We start from the raw sequence: 18,725 nt of genomic DNA on the forward strand, positions 1-18,725 counted from the left end.
TTTGGAGAGAAAAATTAGACAATATACCCACCCAACACTTCTACTGGTTATGCCAACAACAACAATAGCATAACAATGGGACAGGCCTTAATAGGAGAGTCAGGTTCTTTTTCCACAATATACCAGGGCACTTACATTTTAGGTGTGCTTCAATGTAACGTCACCTGATCAATCCAGCCAGAAAATAAGTCCACACATATGCTAATATTTTGGCTTATTAATGACTGTTACAGATAACAAGCTGCCACTTTTCCAATAAGAACAACATTGCATTGACTGAAGGGTCTAATGCATGATTTAGTTCCTGGTCACATTTTAAGATCCCCTTTGTCAATCACTAAATGTTAAACACAAGGACTGTGACCTCAAAGAGCATAAGCTGGAGTAAGCTATATAGGATGCCATCTGAATGAATCAGCCGTGAGAGTTACATGCCTTTTAATTAGCCTCACTTGCTACATCAGAGGGTCCTGCTGCTGGCTCCTGTCCAGAGTGAGCTTGACTCTGTGCTTGCCAAAAGACAAGTCTAAGCTCCTTCTCCCTACATTGGCTTTTTATTAGCCTTTTGTTGGGCTTGGATGTGTCCTGCCACTAAACATGTCTCACTGTCGCTCATATATCGGTCTGTCTTTCCTTTCCTATACGTTTTTTCCGTCTCTCTTCCCAGCTTCGTTTCAATAGAGTGCATTCCAATAATTCTTTGCTGTCAATCTCTCTCCCTCTCATTCAGACTCGTTCGTTAGCTGCCGTTGACAGATCCTTGCTGAGACATGAAGAGTTTGAGCTGCTTTAACTCTGTCATAATGAACACAGCCCGAACTCTGCTCCGTCCTGCCAAAATATGAATGTACAAGAGAAAAGAAATGCACTTAAAAACACAATACATTTTCAGAAAGATTTAAAGGTCATTTGTTGTGGCCTCTTGTTTGTCATATGTCAACTTTGCTTTTACAAGTCTGCTGTTTGCTGATCTTAATCTAATTAATAATTACAAGAAATATATGATTTAGATCTAGTCTAAATGTGCATATACAGTTTTCATCAACACAAAAAAAGGCTCTTAAAATGTCACTATATGTCCGAGCAGTATTGTGATTGTTAATGTGCTTGATCTGTTTGTATAAATGGAGTATGGATGGATGAAGTATTTTTGATCGAATACATACTTATGTTTCTGGTTTTATGTACCTGAGTCCATCCATGCTTCACTGTTTGATCTGTTCTGGCCACATTCCTCCTCCTGCGGTTTGGAAACCTGAGATCCGGGGCCAGTGGTCATACTTGAGGCTCGAGGGGCCGACTAATGACTTCCCATTAGTCCATTTGGTCTACATGATCCTCTATTATCTCCCAGACACGCGCTGCAGAGAGTCTATCCCCACGACTAATCGAGGGGTCAATGCCCCCCCCCACAAACTCTGAATCGTGTGGCAGCAGCAAAATAAGTGCACATCCTTGTCCACGTACACAAACCCAAAGAACTTCACAAATACAGTAGATGGAGGTTTTTTATCTGAGACAGCCGACCGGGAGATGAGGACACAACTATGCAATTACTGCGTCAAATTAACCACCGAAGCTTTTCAGCCAGAGACAGAAAGTGCATGAAATCAAATGGCATCATTGTTCGATAGGAGATTAGTTGAGGGTGCTCTGACCTTCTCCGGATCCTCTGAAAAGCTCTTAAATATTTGAGCGAGTGCTGTCATTTCTCACTCGATTGTTACACAAAGAGGGCCCTCTGTACTCCGTTCATGGTGAAATTTGGTTATGAGCTTAGGACAGAGTGTGTGTGTGTGTTTGTGTGTGTGCCAGTGTTTGAGGGGGTGTGATTTCCTTTCCACAACATTTCTTCCACATGTGCAAGACTGTGTGCAGTTATTTCTACATTGGCAGATTGTACCTACCTGCTATGATACATGTGTCTGTATGTATGACTCAAACACTCATAAGCTAGTTACTGATGCATGCCCAGTACTTTCTTTTATATATGCTTTTTTATTAGGTTGTCGCCTAATAATAAGTTGTAGAAATGATGGATGGCTGTCGATGGTGAGATGTTACAGCTGCAGGTGTGAGTGTGTGCCTCAACAAGAAAATCCACATCATGTGAACTGAAAGCAGGTCCCAGTGGGAAAATCCCCACCTCTAGTCAGAAACTGTTCTCTTCTCCTCATCCTCCTCTTCCTTTTCCTTCATCTCTTTTCGTTCTCCTCAAACACTCTTAGCACTCTTGTCTTGACACTTAATGTAGAGCAGACTTTACCAAATAGAGAAGCTAATATAGGAGAAATATCATTTCATATAGTTGTTGTAAATACACATGCTGCAGTATTTTGGCCAAGCTGTCTTTGGATCATTAGAGTTGTCTGATAATTAGAAACTGTAATTATCTGGACAGGAAGTAACAAATGCCTAGTTTTTTTTTTTTTTTGCGTCTACTTGAGCTGTCTTGAAAATTTTTACATGTGGGAATTGAAGGAAACGCCCTGATCAAATTGACCTTCCAGAATTCAGTGGAACCTATTGGAGATAATGTGTGTCTGCTAAGTTTGGCCCAATCAATCAATCAATCAATCATTTGTATTGTCCCAAGTCATAGCAAACTTCACAAAAAGAGCTAGACAGAACTCTATTAAATTATCTACAGAAATCCAACATCAATCCACTGTGATCACAACACTAAGCGCTAAGTGTTTCCTGACAATGAAGTCTTATTTAACTCCAGAAAAATATATGACCTCCAATATATGAACTCCATGACCAGCTTAGAGCACATTTAATGTGTACAAACAGAGATCCTCCTGATTATATATATAATCAAGGTCACTTTAGAATAAAAGGAACAGTTAGCTTTTACCTCTACTAAAACAGTAAGATTTAGCATTTCTGTTTGTTGTTCATGATCATATGATTTGACCCTTTGATCATATGATCATTACTGTTGCAAAGCATTAATATTCACAGTCCCAATTGTTAGTTCACTTTACCAGGGGCCTTGGCCAAACGTGCAAATATGAAACGGTGTGTAAATATAGCTTCATAGCTCATGCTGTTTCCTCCATTGACTCTTGTTAGAAAAACAATGGCATCCTATTATTCACTGGGCCATGATTGAACTGGAAGAAAAGACTTAACTGACTCTGGGGACAATATTCATGTAGCTACAGTATGGAATAGTTTGAGTCAGGATATGTCTCCAGTGCTTTCAGTCAGAAAAAAAGGTATGAATATATTGAGCAGTTTTAAAAGTTTATATTTTGTTGATTAAAAACTCTTTCCTTTTTCTACCTGCCACGTATTATTATTATAAGTTCGTTTGTCTGTCTGGCTAGCAGACTATATTTGGTGCTGGGTCGTCTGAGTTTGAACACGCAGAAGTCACCGCCAGGCATTGTTCACAAATGTTCTCTAAACATGAGCGACCGTCAAAGGTCAGCACTCTGAGAATAACTTGGGTGATATTTAGAAACACCTTTTGAGTCCTGATAGCCTGGCTAGCAGTGATGCTGAGGTAACAAGAGGAGTCAGTTGGCATGGCAACTATCCCTGTGACCTCTCCAGCAATAGTACCATGAATAAAAGTCTGTTATGCAATGCACTGACTTTAGGATCATGGGTTATTCATATAAGTTCACCTAGCTTAAGTGATCTTGTATTTAACATACTGTAATCATTTTTGAAATAAAAAGGTATGTATGTTTATAAACTCAGTTGGGGTGTGTATTATGATTTAATATTACTGTATTCTTTGGGTAAAACAATGAAAGATAGTGTATTTATAAAAATGACAGAAGATATTGTATGTATTCACATTCTTTGTTTCAAAAGGAAAGCGCTTTATTGAAACTTAAAGGTCACATATTATGTAAAATACATGATTCAATATCATTATTTTCTTTTGATTGTCGTTTGTTTGTCTATGCAAACTCCTCAATTATGAGAAAAGTCCATCCTCTCTGTCTTTTGCCAGCCCCACATTTCAGAAAAGTGTGCTCAGACAGGCCTTTTGGAGAATTTACCGTTGTGACATCACAAAGGGCAGTAACCCCTCCCCCAGGGGATGACTCTCCCACAGCTAGGTGTTTGTTTTACCCTTTTGAGTCTGCCTTTTAACTGTAAACAACTGGGCATTAAGTGTGAAAGCCTGAACCATGCAAGGCCTTCCAGAGAGGGGCGCGGTCAGACAAAGCTCAGTTAAATTTAAAGTTAAAGACACAGAAACAGCTTGTTCTGAGCAGGGCCGAAATAGAGAAGTTTATAGGCAAATACAGGATCAGAGTGGATTTTGAGAAAGTTACTTCATAGACTTGTTTTGGTGAGCTCTGAGACTTATTTAAACTCGTTGAAAGGGAGGATTATATGTGACATTTAAAATGCTGCATTTAATGAAATCCTAAAAGTCCATTAATAAATGTACTTTAGGTGTTAAATGTCAGGTCTCCCAAAGTATTTGGAATGCAGAAAATGATCATGTGTGCAATACATTTCTCAGAAGTAAAATTATGCTCTATCTATATACTGTGTTTAAAATTACACAGTGTGAGTAGCATTTGACTATTGCATTTTATTTGAGTTAATTTACTCAATATTCTTAAATTAATAAAATAGTTACCTGTTCAATTGCTTTGGTGTAAGATCTTGATCTGAAAAATAACTTAAGAAAGTTATCATTCTGTATCATAATATTAACTTACTCTGAAATGCAGGTTACTGTATGACCATTGCTCTTTTACTTTGACATTATAAGATTAGAACTGATAATACCTTCAGACCATGTGGTCAGAAAATACAATTCAGGTCTACTGTCAGACAAACCCCCATGTTGGCCAAGCCTTCAGAAATATCTGCATAAATGGTTCACAACAGAGGAAATATTGCGCAGAGCTGGTGTGAGGCGTTTGTGGACCATTTTGTATGCAGATTATCATTACCATTCTTCAGGCAGGGGGCGGGAGAGAGATACTGTGGAACAGACCGACAGGAGAGCACTCTTGGAAATCCGCTCTCACCCTCACCACCACCACCACCAACATCATCATCAACATCGGCACTGCGTAATCAGGCAGGTCCAGGGCTGAGGCGCACCGAGCCACACAGAGCGTTGCTTATTGATAAGACTCCTTGGAAGAAGAGGAAGGCAAACTACAGAGCTGAACATATATTTCAGACTTTTGGAGACACCACGTTAAAAGAGGCCATTCATAACTGGAAAAAAAGAGAACTCAAGTGGATTTGAAATTGATTATCGCAAAAGAAAGAGGACAGAATCGGAACAATTCAAAGTTTTCCTCCTTTGTAAGAGTACTGGAGAGTTTCATCTTGTCAAGTATGGACCGCTGATGTTTGGAAATGAATTATCCTTGATAATTCTTTCAAAGGGAGAAACACGAGACTGAACATAACGTTGAAGAAACGCTGGATTTTTGATCATTTTACTGGAGATAAACACATTTAACTTTGTGGCCGCTTTCCAAGCACGAGCGTTTTCTCCTTCTTCTCTTCAAATTTTCTTTTTTCTTTTTTTTTTTTTTACGGATATCTCTTCTGCTGGAGAGAGAACACAACGAGAGAGAGAGACAAACCGTCCACGCGCGCGCAGTTTTAAAGGACGAGCCGCTGTCCCCACGCGCGCAGTGCTGAGGAGTGAGGCACTCTCGCGCTTCCATAAATGCCCGGTCCGTCGAAGAGGCTCGAGGCTGGGCAGCAAGATGAGCTCGTGGGTCCAGCTGCTGCTCGCGCTGCTGGTGGCGTGTCTGCGGTTTGGCGTCGCCGAGGTGAGTTTACATCAATCACAGGAACAACGTCATAACTTTTAGAGATGTTTCACCCTGAGTCAAATATTAAACTCTTAAATGAAACATGTAAAAATCTCAAGTTTTCCTGAACACTTTACCCCAGCACTGACAGAGTATAACTTTTTTTTAAAATTATTATTATTTTTTTTTATTGTATTATTTATCAAGAGGATGTGTGCCATTCTTTCCAAACCCAATACATGATCTAATCCAGGTGATTTTTTTATACATTGGCATAGAGTGCACCTGCTTCAGTGGGCCATTTTAACAAAATCATCTAATTCCGTTTTACTGCTACTGAAATTGTTGGTATCCTCGCAATAGATAACTGTTATTCCTCTCATTAGCTGGCTTTATGAATGGATGCCCTGGGGCAGAAACATGCAGAGGACTTGCTTTGTGTCTGACGATGAGGAGGCAGGCAGAGGCTGCCATGATAGGCTCTTTCACAGCTGGCTGCTCCACGTGGTGAAGTGATGTTTATGGATGCTGTTCCAGATGTTGAACAAGGCTGTAATTAATGTCAGTGCTCACCATAATTAAACTTTAATTTCATGGTTTAGAGTTCAAAGTTGCAGTGACAGTATTCTTTTAACTTTAGTACAATATTTCCATACCTAATTTTTGTCTGTGAATTTTTGCTTTTGAAGTTTGTGACTGGAATATTGAATTGTACTTTATGATTAGTAATAGATCAAATATAAGTATTAGCTATTCTGTGTAATATCCCACACAATATACTATTCCTACTGTCTAATATTCAGATTTGGGTAGCACCGAGTTCGCCAGTCAATGGACTCATCCAATACTGTAACTAATGTTGGCATATTTCCCCCCCAGAAACTTGACATGATTCTTATCCTCCAAAACTGAAGCCAACAGTAATGCTACCTTTTAGGCTGAATGCCTAAATGGAAAACTCGTAGAGATTGGCGCATTAGCCAAAGCAAGCTCATTGTCACCAACACGTTAACAATCATATGTTTTTAATCTGTAAAATTAAGATAATGAAATATATAAAGACAAAAAATAATGTATTTTCATCTTAAAACAACAGTTGACGTCAGAGGGGCAGTTTGGCAAGCTACTGTGCTAAGCTACTGATCTTAGCTTACCGTTAGCTAATTTATATAGCTCTGCGAGACCAAACAATTTACCATTACAGCTTAGTTACATACAGCTGTTTAAAAAGAATGATAAAATATATATTTTTTATAACACTAGTATCAGAGAAGATCTCTGTATTGGCCAATATTCAAGTTTAGGTAGGCAATCTGATTTAGTATGGGGAAATGGAAAAATTAAATCCAAATCTTCCATATTTGGATTTTCAATTCTTGCCAAAAAAAAATACAGGAAGTAAGCATGTCGGATAGATGGGCAAAATCTGACCGCCTGCTGAGGTCAAAAAGCAAAACATTAGGCCTAACTAAACAAAGGGTCTGTTGTGGATTGACAGCAATGCAATGTTGTTTATAGAAAAAGTGGTCCCTTCTGTTTAAATATACAGCATATATAGGTTCTGATGCCCATTGATCTGGATGTGATCTGCCTTCTATGCATTTTTCATCTGTTGTTCTAACTCTGGGTATTCTGGGTATTGCTGGTGTTGATTAGAATAAAATAAGGTTAAAGACAATGTAAGCATGTCAGTCAAAGGAAATAGACATTTGCACAGTGAGCACAAGCCTTGAGTTTGCCGTAGTAGTTTCCCTCCAGTCATATGGAGCTGTTTGGTTATCTTCCAGAGCTGAAAAACCCAATGCATATGTTTGAAATCATCAGATGTCATAAATACATAAAACGTCTTCATGATATACTATATGACCTCCCAGAATATGCTGAATAACGGGCGTCACAAGTGGTTTCATTCCTCTTTAATTCAATGTACAAAGACTTTTAGGTATCTGCATAATCTACTTCACATAAAGGCCAAAAGAGTTAAACACACTTATGATGGATGACTTTAAATTCCTATCATCAGCCTGTCTTTTCATTTTATGGCTTCTGTAGACAACACATGTTAAAGAAAATGCAAAGTTTGTCAGGCAGTGTTTTACAAAGACTTTGAGGTATACAACTAGGAATTCCCCCAAGTTACATTTCTGTGTGTAAAAAGATCCCTTTAAAAAATACACAAGTTGAAGTCTATAATATACATCCAGTTTTGGGATTCAGCCTTCATGTAATAGCATGCTAACAAAAAAGTGCAACATAATTAGTATATACATTTAATTATGGACCACCAAAGAAGAATTTGTTTACCTTTAAGCTAAGTTTCTTTTTTCAAATATGTGATAAAATATGGCAAATAAATTCATTCAAGTCCCATTAATTCTGCAGCATTGTGCACGTGGAGGCAGTTTTCAATGCTACATGTGAAACCTCACACGTGCTGCTGGCGCGCCGACAGCAAACTCAAGCCCCTTAATTATGTCCGATTAGATGTTCCTGCCCCTCCTCCTGCTCCCCTGCAGCCTCTGCCTGTACCTGGCATTCCTCAAGAAGCCCAACAGACCTCCAGGAGATGGGTTGCATGCTTCAGATGCTCGATTGTTTCAAAATTAGTTTTTTTTTTTTTACATTATGATGATTTGAACTCCCTTAATTAGAAAGAGGAAAGCCACTGCAGCTCAAAAACAAGTCCATAGATTATATGTAAATAGAGTTTTATGGACACTGCAAAGGAAAGTACTACCATGAATGTGGTCTTGGGTAATAATGCACTGTGCTGATTTAATTAGGCCCAAAATGTATCTGGTTTCAGGAAATGTATGGTACGTCAACCAACAACTACAATGTGATGTGAGCAGAGAGTGTAACGTTAATCAAAGCTACAGTGAGCGTCCATAATTTCCACCTATATTAAGAACATTTTTTGCAAACTGGTGTTAATATCGGCCAATGTTTAAACGCTATCAGAATCAGTATTTGGAATTCTAAATGGTGGAAAAGCAGGGCTAAACGTATTACCATATTTGGCTGTGAGTTAAATATAATATCCATGGGGATTTACACGTTCCGTCTTCAACTATTGAATTTGTTTACATTTGTTTTGTTTATCCGACTCCAAGTGTTTATTTAGTGTTTCCTGCTCAGACACAAATCACCATGACGGCAGGCACCACTGCGAACAAAGGCACACATCCTACAATTAACATCAGTCACAATTAGCCACGCTGGGCAGATTTGCTCCAGTTGGCGAAGGGGAAGAAATCGTCATGATGACTCCTGGGGGGCACGGGCAGCTCTGAAACAGAGATGTTAGTGTAATACAGCAGGCATTTCCCCGCTGTACAGTTTGACTCTCTGAATAACTGAACAACAATGGAGGAAAGTCAATGGCATGTCGTACCGGCAGGATGAGAATACATGTTCATGCATGGATGGCTGCTTCCTTTGGCTCCATCCAGCTTCCCCGTAGGGATTCATTAAACTCTCCACAACCTGAATGAATTCACATATGGACAAAAAAAAATGAAGGTGTGCAAAACTGTATGTTCCCAAATGCTCGTCACACTGAACATTCTTAAAGGAAAAATCCACTTTTACAGTGTTTTTGAACATTTATTTGGGTAACCTGAGTGTCTATGGACCCATAAAATTTAAAATAAATCCATCCAGTCCTTTGTTTGTGATCTGCTTAAGTCTGACCACACAGAGAAAAACGGCTCCATTTCAAATTTTCTCAGTTTGTGACATCACTAGTTGGAAGAAAATACCCTCCCCTCCCCTGGTATCTCCAACCATGGACTCCACCTCCAGCCTAGAGCTAAACTTTTGCACAGGTCAGCCTGAACAACATGGCTGAACAACATTTAGCTCTTTTATCGTAATGACACTGTAGACACGTCGTCAAAGTCTTGTTTTATCGCCATTATGCGTACTACTTCCCTCTGGATTGAGGTCTTGGGTCTTCCTCTTGGGTCACCGTTTCGATGATCGGGCTGCTCAATGAACGACAACTCCGTCGTTACTGCGGTGAAAGCATCGACAGAAACCACATTGCAAAAGTTTGAATTAATGCCAATCAATGGAGAAAAAATGGTTTTGATTACTACCTTCTCATGTGTTAACTGTATCCACTGGCTGGAGGCCTGAGTATTCTGACCATGCTTCGAGATGGAGTCACATGAAGCTTAAGCACTAGCTAAAAGCAACCAGCAAATGAAATGGAGCCAATAAAGTGGTGGAGAAAACATATTTTTGAGATTGATTGAAGATAAACAGTTGACTGAAAAAACGAGCGAGCTAAAGCTAATAGGCACTCTTTAATATTTCGTTCATACATCAGACTTCATATCGTTACAGCAACATTGAAAGATGTTTCTTTTTTTAGAAACGTTGTGCAGGCTTTCTAGTAGTCTTCTTATTCTTCTTAAACGGATTAATTTCAAAACAATGACACAGCAGTACATCACAAACACATGCAGTGTCACAGCAGCAACAATGTGTCAGTCAAGTTGAAACAAGGACAGAAAATCTGTGGTGAAAGAGCAGCGAGCAGCTTATAGGAAGTGGCTCGACCCACGTCTGATCCTCGTCCGTTTTAAACTCGTCTTTTATTCATCCATTATCCTTTTTTTTACCAGATACCTCCCTCCTCTCCTTCTCCTTGTATCACTCCTTCCCCCACTTCCTGACTCCTTCCTGACTCCTCTGACCCCTAAATGTTAGCAGATGAGAAGACACAACGCCAATAGTCATTCACCCTGCTCTTAGTGACCATTGTGTGTCTGCTTTGGTTAATACTCCCCCCCCCCTCCACTCCTTCCCCCTCTCTTTCTCCCCTCTCTCTGGCTGTCTTACCCATTAATGACAAGGGGGGGTGGGAGGGGGTTAAACCCACACTCAGTCCATAGAATCACAAAGTAGAGATGCTGCCGTGGGTTGGTCTGCTGCTATGAATACATGTGGTCAAATCTTAGGTTGTGTTGAAGTCAAATCCCAGAAGAAAAACAAAGCTGGTTCTAAACAAGTATTTCCTTTTGCAACAAGTGTTTCCTTTGGATCCACATCCTGATTGTTGATGCCTTTACACAACTGCTTCTTCTTTTTCTATTTTTATAGAATTTAAACACACGGTTGTATTTACCTGATGAAAAGACTCCGCAATAGTATTGCAAACACAGATGTTGTTACTGCACTATGACTTCTAAGTCTTACTATTAGAAGTCCTGTCCATTTGAGAGCGAAAACAAGTTCAAGTTTCCGATCTTTACACACTTAAACACGTGTGAAATGGTTGTTGCAGACTTTCTGCAGTCATATTCCATTTCCTCAGAGGAACTGTTTGGAAACGTTTCATTTTAAAAGCAGGAGGAACACATGGTGGGAACCGCTCTCGTAGACGTGAGAAGAACTGTCCGAAAGATGACGAGACTTTTCCCGGTTCCCTATAATCATGTACTAAGATGTGGCTGAGTATTGCATGTTATATTAATGTTCATATGTGTGTATGTGTGTGTGTTTCAGGGGGAGCCTCTGCCTGCAGCCCTGGTGGAGCTGGTTAGAAACAGCCCCATCTCCTCCATAGAGGACCTCCAGCTGCTGCTGCTCTCTGACTCCGTAGGTAAAGACCAGCACATTCTGCTATTACTTATGATGAAGCCAGACTCAGTAATGGGGGCGTTATCATGGATACGAACGCAGTATCAGCATCCCAACTTTCCTCAATCTGGAGCTTATTCATGACGTATAAAGTCGTTTAGAATTACATTTTTTATTCCTTTAGTTTGAACAAGGATAGATTTGTGTGGATGAAGAAAGCTTTTGAAACATTTGGACATATGATGTTGAAATAATTATGAATGAATCTACCTGAGTGGGACATGTTTGAAGTTTTTCAAAGCTTTTAGTCACTTTAGAAACGAAGAAGTCTTTCAGATTGGAGGCTTAAAGAACTTGACCCCAGTCCAGTTATGTACCCTTACCATGACTTGTAAACATCACCAGTAATAAAAAACACACTCAAACCAGCTGGTGGAAACACACAAACCAAAACGACCAAAATGATCCGAATTAGAGGAGCACAAACTTTTACCAAAAAAAATCTCTCTATCTCTCTCTCTCTCTCTCTCTCTCTCTCTCTCTCTCTCTCTCTCTCTCTCTCTCTCTGTTCCCATCTTTTTCGTGCATTCTCACATCTACACGCCCACATACAGAGGAGGCTGGAAGGTTTTTTTTCAGTAAGGGAATCATTATGTGGAATATCTTAGCTGTGGCTCTCAAACTTGAGCCTGACTTCTTGAAACATTTTAAGGCTTATTAAAATGTCATGTTTACAGGATGTTTATTGTGTCTCTACAGTTTAAACAAAATGTCACAGCTTATTATCATAGATCGTGCTTCTGTAATCAGTACTTTTACTTTGGTTTTTCTAAAAAAAAGAAGCCAATATCAGAATATCAAACTGATTTTTTTTTTTACAGTGCTCTTAGTCATGCATGATCTTTTGCTTTCTGTTCTTGTTTGGTTATTGTGGGGTTTTTTGTTATTATTTAGGTAAGTTAGTTTTGGATGTGACTTCTGCATTGCATGGAATCAGTGCGCATGCATACAAACTTCTCCCTATACACAAAGAACACAACATTCGATGCAGAAGTAAACCAGCTGCCACGTTCTCACGGGTCAGACGCTTAATTTGTTTCTTGTTTTGTCTCAGACGAGGAGGACGAGATTTCTGCAACCAATGGAGGTCATAGACTTCCAAGGAGCCTTGGTAAGCGACCCCCCCCCTTTCCTTCCTCTTGTTATACCTCCAGAGTTTGGTTTGTAATTGTGTATCATGAACTTCAAACACACAACTACTGTTACTCCAGTGTTGTTGTTTTTTTCAACTTGAAAAGAATGACCTTCACAATGCGCGAGGAGGAAAAAAAAAAGACTCAGACTTATAACCGGGTTAACAGAGCGTTGTTGTGACTGTGCGGAGGATTCCTGATTCACCTCCTGATTGTAACAGTTCTCGATCCTCATTAGTGAAGGACCGTGGCCGAGTTGATTGATGTGACAAGTATGGCTTTAGTGACACGCTCAAATCCTTCCCATTAACCTTTTTTTTTTTTCTCGCTCTCATGATGAAGCAGATGTCTGAATTACTACACATCACTCTGCAGCCGTGTGGCAGACTTTGCTGGATTCCATCTTGCATGAGAAGATGCTAATGATCCCACATTAATCCTCGTGTGAACTGTGCCCAGTATCCTATACGTGTCATTGTACCGTTCAGGCAGAGCAGTCTACCTCAATATTTTGGAGTTCAGGCGATATAAAAAAGAACACCGTCTGATCGAAAGACGTCAAACGATATGGACTCCTGCTGTCATACGAGATCAGGATAGTTACATGTGAGCAAGTTTTACACTAAGTGTTGAATCCGTCATTCACCAATACTCATGATGAAAACTAGCTAGATGAGTCTCTGTGGATAAACAAGGGAACTTAATGGCATTACGTGCAACAAGGTATCTCAGCTTTGCCATAAATACATCTTTAAGCAGCATTGAAGGGTTAAGACTCACATGTACGATTTGATTTAGGTCCTTTTTTATTGGATAAAAAAAAAGGGAATTCTTAATTCACAGATTGGTTGTCAAAATGTAAAATGTAATAAAAGATCTTCCGAGGAAACTATTAGTTTTTAATACTTGTGCTCATACGAACACATGTACACCCACTCATACTCACATATGAAGATTGATTACTGAACAGGCCAATTGGGCGCAGGCCCAGGGGCCGAGGAGGTCAGCGGGGTCCCCTGGGCCTGACCTGCAGAATGTCAGCAAGAAGCAAAATGACTTGAGATGTAAAGAACAACAAGAAATGCAAAAGGACCACAGACATAGTGAATTGAACCAAAAGCACATACTTTGATAACATCAACATCAAAATGACTAGAGATTTGAATTAAAGTAAAAAAGAAATAAATAAAAGAAATAAAGTGGCCACTAACATACAAAGCTACATGAAATGCGAAAATAAGTTTAAGCAATACAAGGAAACTAGAAGGAGACACAAATGGGCCAGAGATGAACAAAAAGACTTTGTGTGGTTTAATACGTTTAAAAAAAGTTTAACTTCTTCAAATACATGAAACAAGAAGTCAAATGGTTGCTGCAAAAAGTAAAAGTAAAAAATTGCAAAAATAATCATATGGACAGAGAGAAACAAAAAGACGAGAGATGTAAGTAAAGATGCTTAAGAAGTATAAAGTGATTGGAAAAGATGTCAACTTGAGAAACAAACTAAACTACCTCAACACCTGAGTGCTTAGTGGTCCATTGTGCCAAAATCCCTCGGTGCTCACAGAGTCATGTCTCCTCCCTCAGACGCTCAGCCGGCTCAGCAGGCTCTCTGTAAAGTGCGCACTGAGGTGGTCGAGGTCACACGGGCGATGTTGGACCGCAGCAACGCTAACTTCCTGTTATGGCCACCGTGCGTCGAGGTGCAGCGCTGCTCCGGCTGCTGCAACACCAAGAGCCTGCGATGTGTCCCTGTATTCACACACACCAGATACTTGCAGGTAATCTGACACACACACACACACACACACACACACAGTAAACAAATGTATGTACCAATGCATTTCCAAGATCTTGTAAAGTCTGTGTCTACATGGGTGCTTCCCTCAGAGTTGTGCATCTTCCAAACTCTCTCTCTCTCTCTCTCCAGGTCATGAAGGTAGAGTACATCAACAAGAGACCCACCTACGCCAAAGCAGTCGTGTCGGTAGTCGATCATGTGGAGTGCCAATGCCAGCCCGCTCCACGCCCCCCTGTGCCAAAGAGAAAATCATCTCGCAGACAGCACAGCCACCAGTATCGAAACCAGACGCTCAGTCAAGGACACGCACAGGTACAGGAGGAACTCACTTCTGCATGTCATTGGTTGAATCTTTAAGCCAACCTAAGCAGTCTCATGTGTGTATATGTTCTGAACATTACGTTTATGCGTGCAAAATAGTAGCCAGTAGTTCACGTTAGTTAGTGATTTTCTTTAAAACCTACACTTGTTCCTTTGTAAAAAAAAAAACTTTATCTAGTGTTGATAAACTAATTTAAATAACTTGCTTAGAATGAGCTCTGTGTTAAACGTGGCTTTCAATACAAATCTCAGAAACAACGAATGATAGGGAAATGCTCGATTAAAACATCGTTGGCTCACTTGGCTGCTCAGCTTGCAGCCCCCTGACCTGCTAGCGTTTTATTCTCTGCAATGGGCTGCTGTTGTTTCCTTTTAGAATGTACGTTTAACAGGAAATGCTCTAAACAGGAAGTCACTTCTTGCATGCATTAAACATAGACTAAAGGATTCTTAATGATGAATTTCAGAACTCTTATTCAGATGTCTGTATCACTGGAGGTATATTATCTATCCTCTAATAGATCAGGTTTAACATTTTGATTGACGTCAATGGAATAAGCTGAATTAAAATGTGTTGAACTTTAACTGTCAAAGGTCAAGGTGCACTCCAAGGATGAGCTCCATCAATGGGATGAGCTGAAGCAGAACCAGAGGGCCCACCTGGAGGATCTCCTGGAGCAGAGCTGGAGCCCCAGAGGAGACTCCTTCAGTCATCCCAGACATGGGTACAGTGTGACTGCAGAGGAAACACATCGCTCTGGAGAGGCTGTTCTTCTGGCTCCACACTGGGCCCAAAATTCAACCAGACTCGCTGGGACTAAAGAGAATCTGGAGAATACGGAGAAGAGGATTGGCCATATCTCAAACGGCACCACCACTGTTCCCTCAGTGGATAACGTCGGTGCTGGACTAAAGAACAAGTTGGTTGAAGACACAGGCAGGTTGTTGCTCAACAATACTGAAGGTAAGGATACTGAAGGGAGCAGGGACACGCAAAGCCAGAGTCCATTCATGTCTCAAGACAAGCACAGAATTTCAAAGGGTGGTTTCACCAGCGCTGTTACCCAAAGTCTTCAGTCCAAATTCAGACCAACTGAGTCACCTGGCCTTGAGAGAATCGGGACCCAATTCCGACCTACTAAAGAGCCAAATCCAGAGCCTCGAGAACTCGGTAGGAGAGGCAATGAGACTCCCGAGGAGGCGAGGACATTACTGCTTGAGGAGGAAAGACTGGAGCAGGAGAGAAAAGAGCTTCTACTTCTCCATAAGAGGCTGGACAGAGAGAAGGAAATACTGAGACAGCAGCAAATGATACGAGAGGAGGAGGAAAGGCAGAAAGAAAAAGAATCAAACAATCAACATCACCAGCATGGTAAACATCACCATCATCTGCATACAGTAACAACGCAGAAACCAGGTGAGGGCCATTTTTAATCCCTATAGGGTCTGTTGTTTTCTCTCTTTGCTGTTAACATTCGTACATTTTGATCTCAGCAGTATTTTCACAGTAAAACCAGAGAAAAAGCAAGTGTTTTTTTCTCTAATTTGTAAATCCTATTGTGACAGCAACAACATCTACCACGACCACGCGGCAGCCTTCGGCGCCTGCAGGCCCCGTACCCCCAGCACGTCCAAAGAAAAGGATGAGGAAGAATCGTAGACGGATCAGCAAAGCAGCCATGAGGGCGATGTTAATGTAACGACGGTGAGCTGAGATGAATATGTGTATATCTACTTCAAATATTATTTTGAAATTTATTTTAATTTAATTTAATGCTGCTGTGACGGTGCTTTGCTCTGTGACTGATTATTATAGCTTGTGTACAAAAATACAAAATATCGCTTTCTTTTAATTTTTTCTGATTCACAATAAAATGAAAAGAAAGAAGTGATTAAATGAGATGAAGTATCAAGAACAGTATATTTATATTTACGTATTTACCTGTTTTATTGACTTTGACAGTTTGAATACAAATGAAGGTCTGTCTTCCTGTGTTTCCCCTTCAGGGCCACAAATTGAACTCATTGATCCAGATGTGTAGCAGAGTGCCTCCCTTCCTATAAGTATGTATTCACTAGTTGGTAACCTGCCCGCCCTGTGAGAGATCTCCTCCGTAACACTACTAATGACTGTCTGGTGAACCTATAACCATGCCTTGGTGGAGTAAGAGGAAAATGGATATGACTAAAAGGCGGACCTTGTAAAGAGAAAACCTGCCTCTACAATGACGCAGACAAAAGTTGAACAAAAGAGCTGACGAATGAAACTACATCGCTGTAGAACTGTGGAACACAGTGCAATCTATTAACTCTTCTTGAAACATGGTTTTCATGTCAACAGAGAGAAGCTGCACAAGAACACGGAACAATTCTTGACGAGGTTTTATAAACGAGTCTGTAGCTGAAAGACTTTCTGACTGGACTTCAAAGAGCTTTTTTTTGACAGAAGAATGGACACAGAAATGGATGTAACTCTCGTGACATTGAAGAATCTCATATTGTGTTTGGATAATCTTTGAGACAATCATCAACTGGCTGCATCAACTCAAAATGGGGACGGAATTCCAAGTGAACTAACACACAGAGGGCTCAGTATTGGGAAGAGAACGTGCTGTCCCATTGAGGTCTGATATCATTTTTACTAGCTCCCTAAAACAGCGGTAGTGTTTTTTAAAAAAAACCAACAACAACATATTTAATATTATTTAAGTCACTGCGAACACTGGAATCACTTACACGATTAGAGAACAAACTGATGAAAATGTTGCATTGAAGAGATTTGACCTCTTATTAGAGATGTGAAGAAAGAGGTGCTATCTAAAAACAAAGTGATACACCTATTGCCTGATGTTTCTTATTTATTCATCTCTGTCTTTCTTGTGGATTTTTTTTTATTATTATTTTTAATTTTTTACCAATCCTGCAAACAGCAGGATTGAGATACATAACACTCAATCGTAATGGCCGGCTGGTCCTAACAGAAAACCCCCCCCAAAAAAAACACAGAATACATTTTAAAAGAGGAACAAAACTAGTTTGACCTCCCAGGATCATCCAGTTACTTATATGTCCAAAAAACGTGTGCATGTGTGTTTGTTTTGTACACCCTAAGAGCTAGAGAATACTGTCTGTACAGGCTCGTGACACACCAACATTTCAGTCCTGAATCTCAGCGTTCATTAAGAGCAATCTCTCTGGCTCTGTGCGTCTCTCTGCCTTTTCACAGGAACAACCACCAATCCTTTTAAACTCTGTGACAAGGGGATCAAACTTTTACCTTCGACATATTTGTTCTAACTGCTCCACTCTTTCTGTTATTTTAATCTTCAAAATGTGTTTTTTTTACATGTATATACAGAAACACAAAAGGGACTAAAATAAGTCAATCAGTCACAAGAAAGGTCATCAAAAAGCCAAACTTTTCTCATGTAGATATTGTTTTCATGTCCTTTATGTTTCCAATAGTAACAACATGTAGATACACTGGTGTTGCTCTCTGTGTCCAATAATTCATAATCAGCCCAAACATCTTAAGTTATTGAACAATGTGTTTCTTTATGCAAACTGACAACTGTTATTGATTTTGTCTGTTTTTTTTTAAACTACAGGATTTGTTGAAAAAACTGAATGTTTGTGATAACCTTGACACCTAATGCTATTTTCACAAAGATATAAGAAGCTAATGGGCTTAAAACTTATTTGTTTGTTTGTTTTTTTTTATAATTCTCTTCTTCAGTTTTTACTTATAAATGTATTTACATGTGTGTGCATTTCTATCGGGTTTAGCTTATTGGAGGCTAAAATCTCGAGTCTGAAATATGCTAAATGCAATCAAGAGATACTGTTGCTGGTCTAAATTGTGTCTCAAGATGAGAAAATTAATGGGAAACGTTTATCTGAAACTAAAGAGAAGAGAATACGATTCTCTCTGTAGTTGACTATCTTTTTGGCTAAGTGGTTTCATAAACATGCTAACACGCCTACAAAGACGAAGCGAGAACACTAATGCTATGGGGCTCTGGAGGCTCATCGGCAGCAGTCGCTGGATATCCTGTCTCAGCC

At 39.9% G+C, this 18,725-nt stretch overlaps 1 protein-coding gene across 1 annotated transcript; it reads left to right on the forward strand.

The window, feature by feature from the left end:
* The first annotated feature begins 4,911 nt into the window (after window positions 1-4,911).
* On the forward strand, window positions 4,912-18,585 carry pdgfbb (platelet-derived growth factor beta polypeptide b). The gene is made up of 8 exons (XM_079366173.1): window positions 4,912-5,777; window positions 11,274-11,370; window positions 12,463-12,519; window positions 14,129-14,322; window positions 14,472-14,654; window positions 15,258-16,080; window positions 16,230-16,368; window positions 16,671-18,585. Exons 1-7 carry the CDS (start codon window positions 5,712-5,714, stop codon window positions 16,361-16,363), a joined length of 1,554 nt encoding a protein of 517 aa, XP_079222299.1. The 5' UTR covers window positions 4,912-5,711; the 3' UTR covers window positions 16,364-16,368; window positions 16,671-18,585.
* Window positions 18,586-18,725: the final 140 nt, after the last annotated feature.

The sequence above is a fragment of the Symphodus melops genome, assembly GCF_947650265.1.
Source record: "Symphodus melops genome assembly, chromosome: 17".
NCBI lineage: Eukaryota > Metazoa > Chordata > Actinopteri > Labriformes > Labridae > Symphodus > Symphodus melops.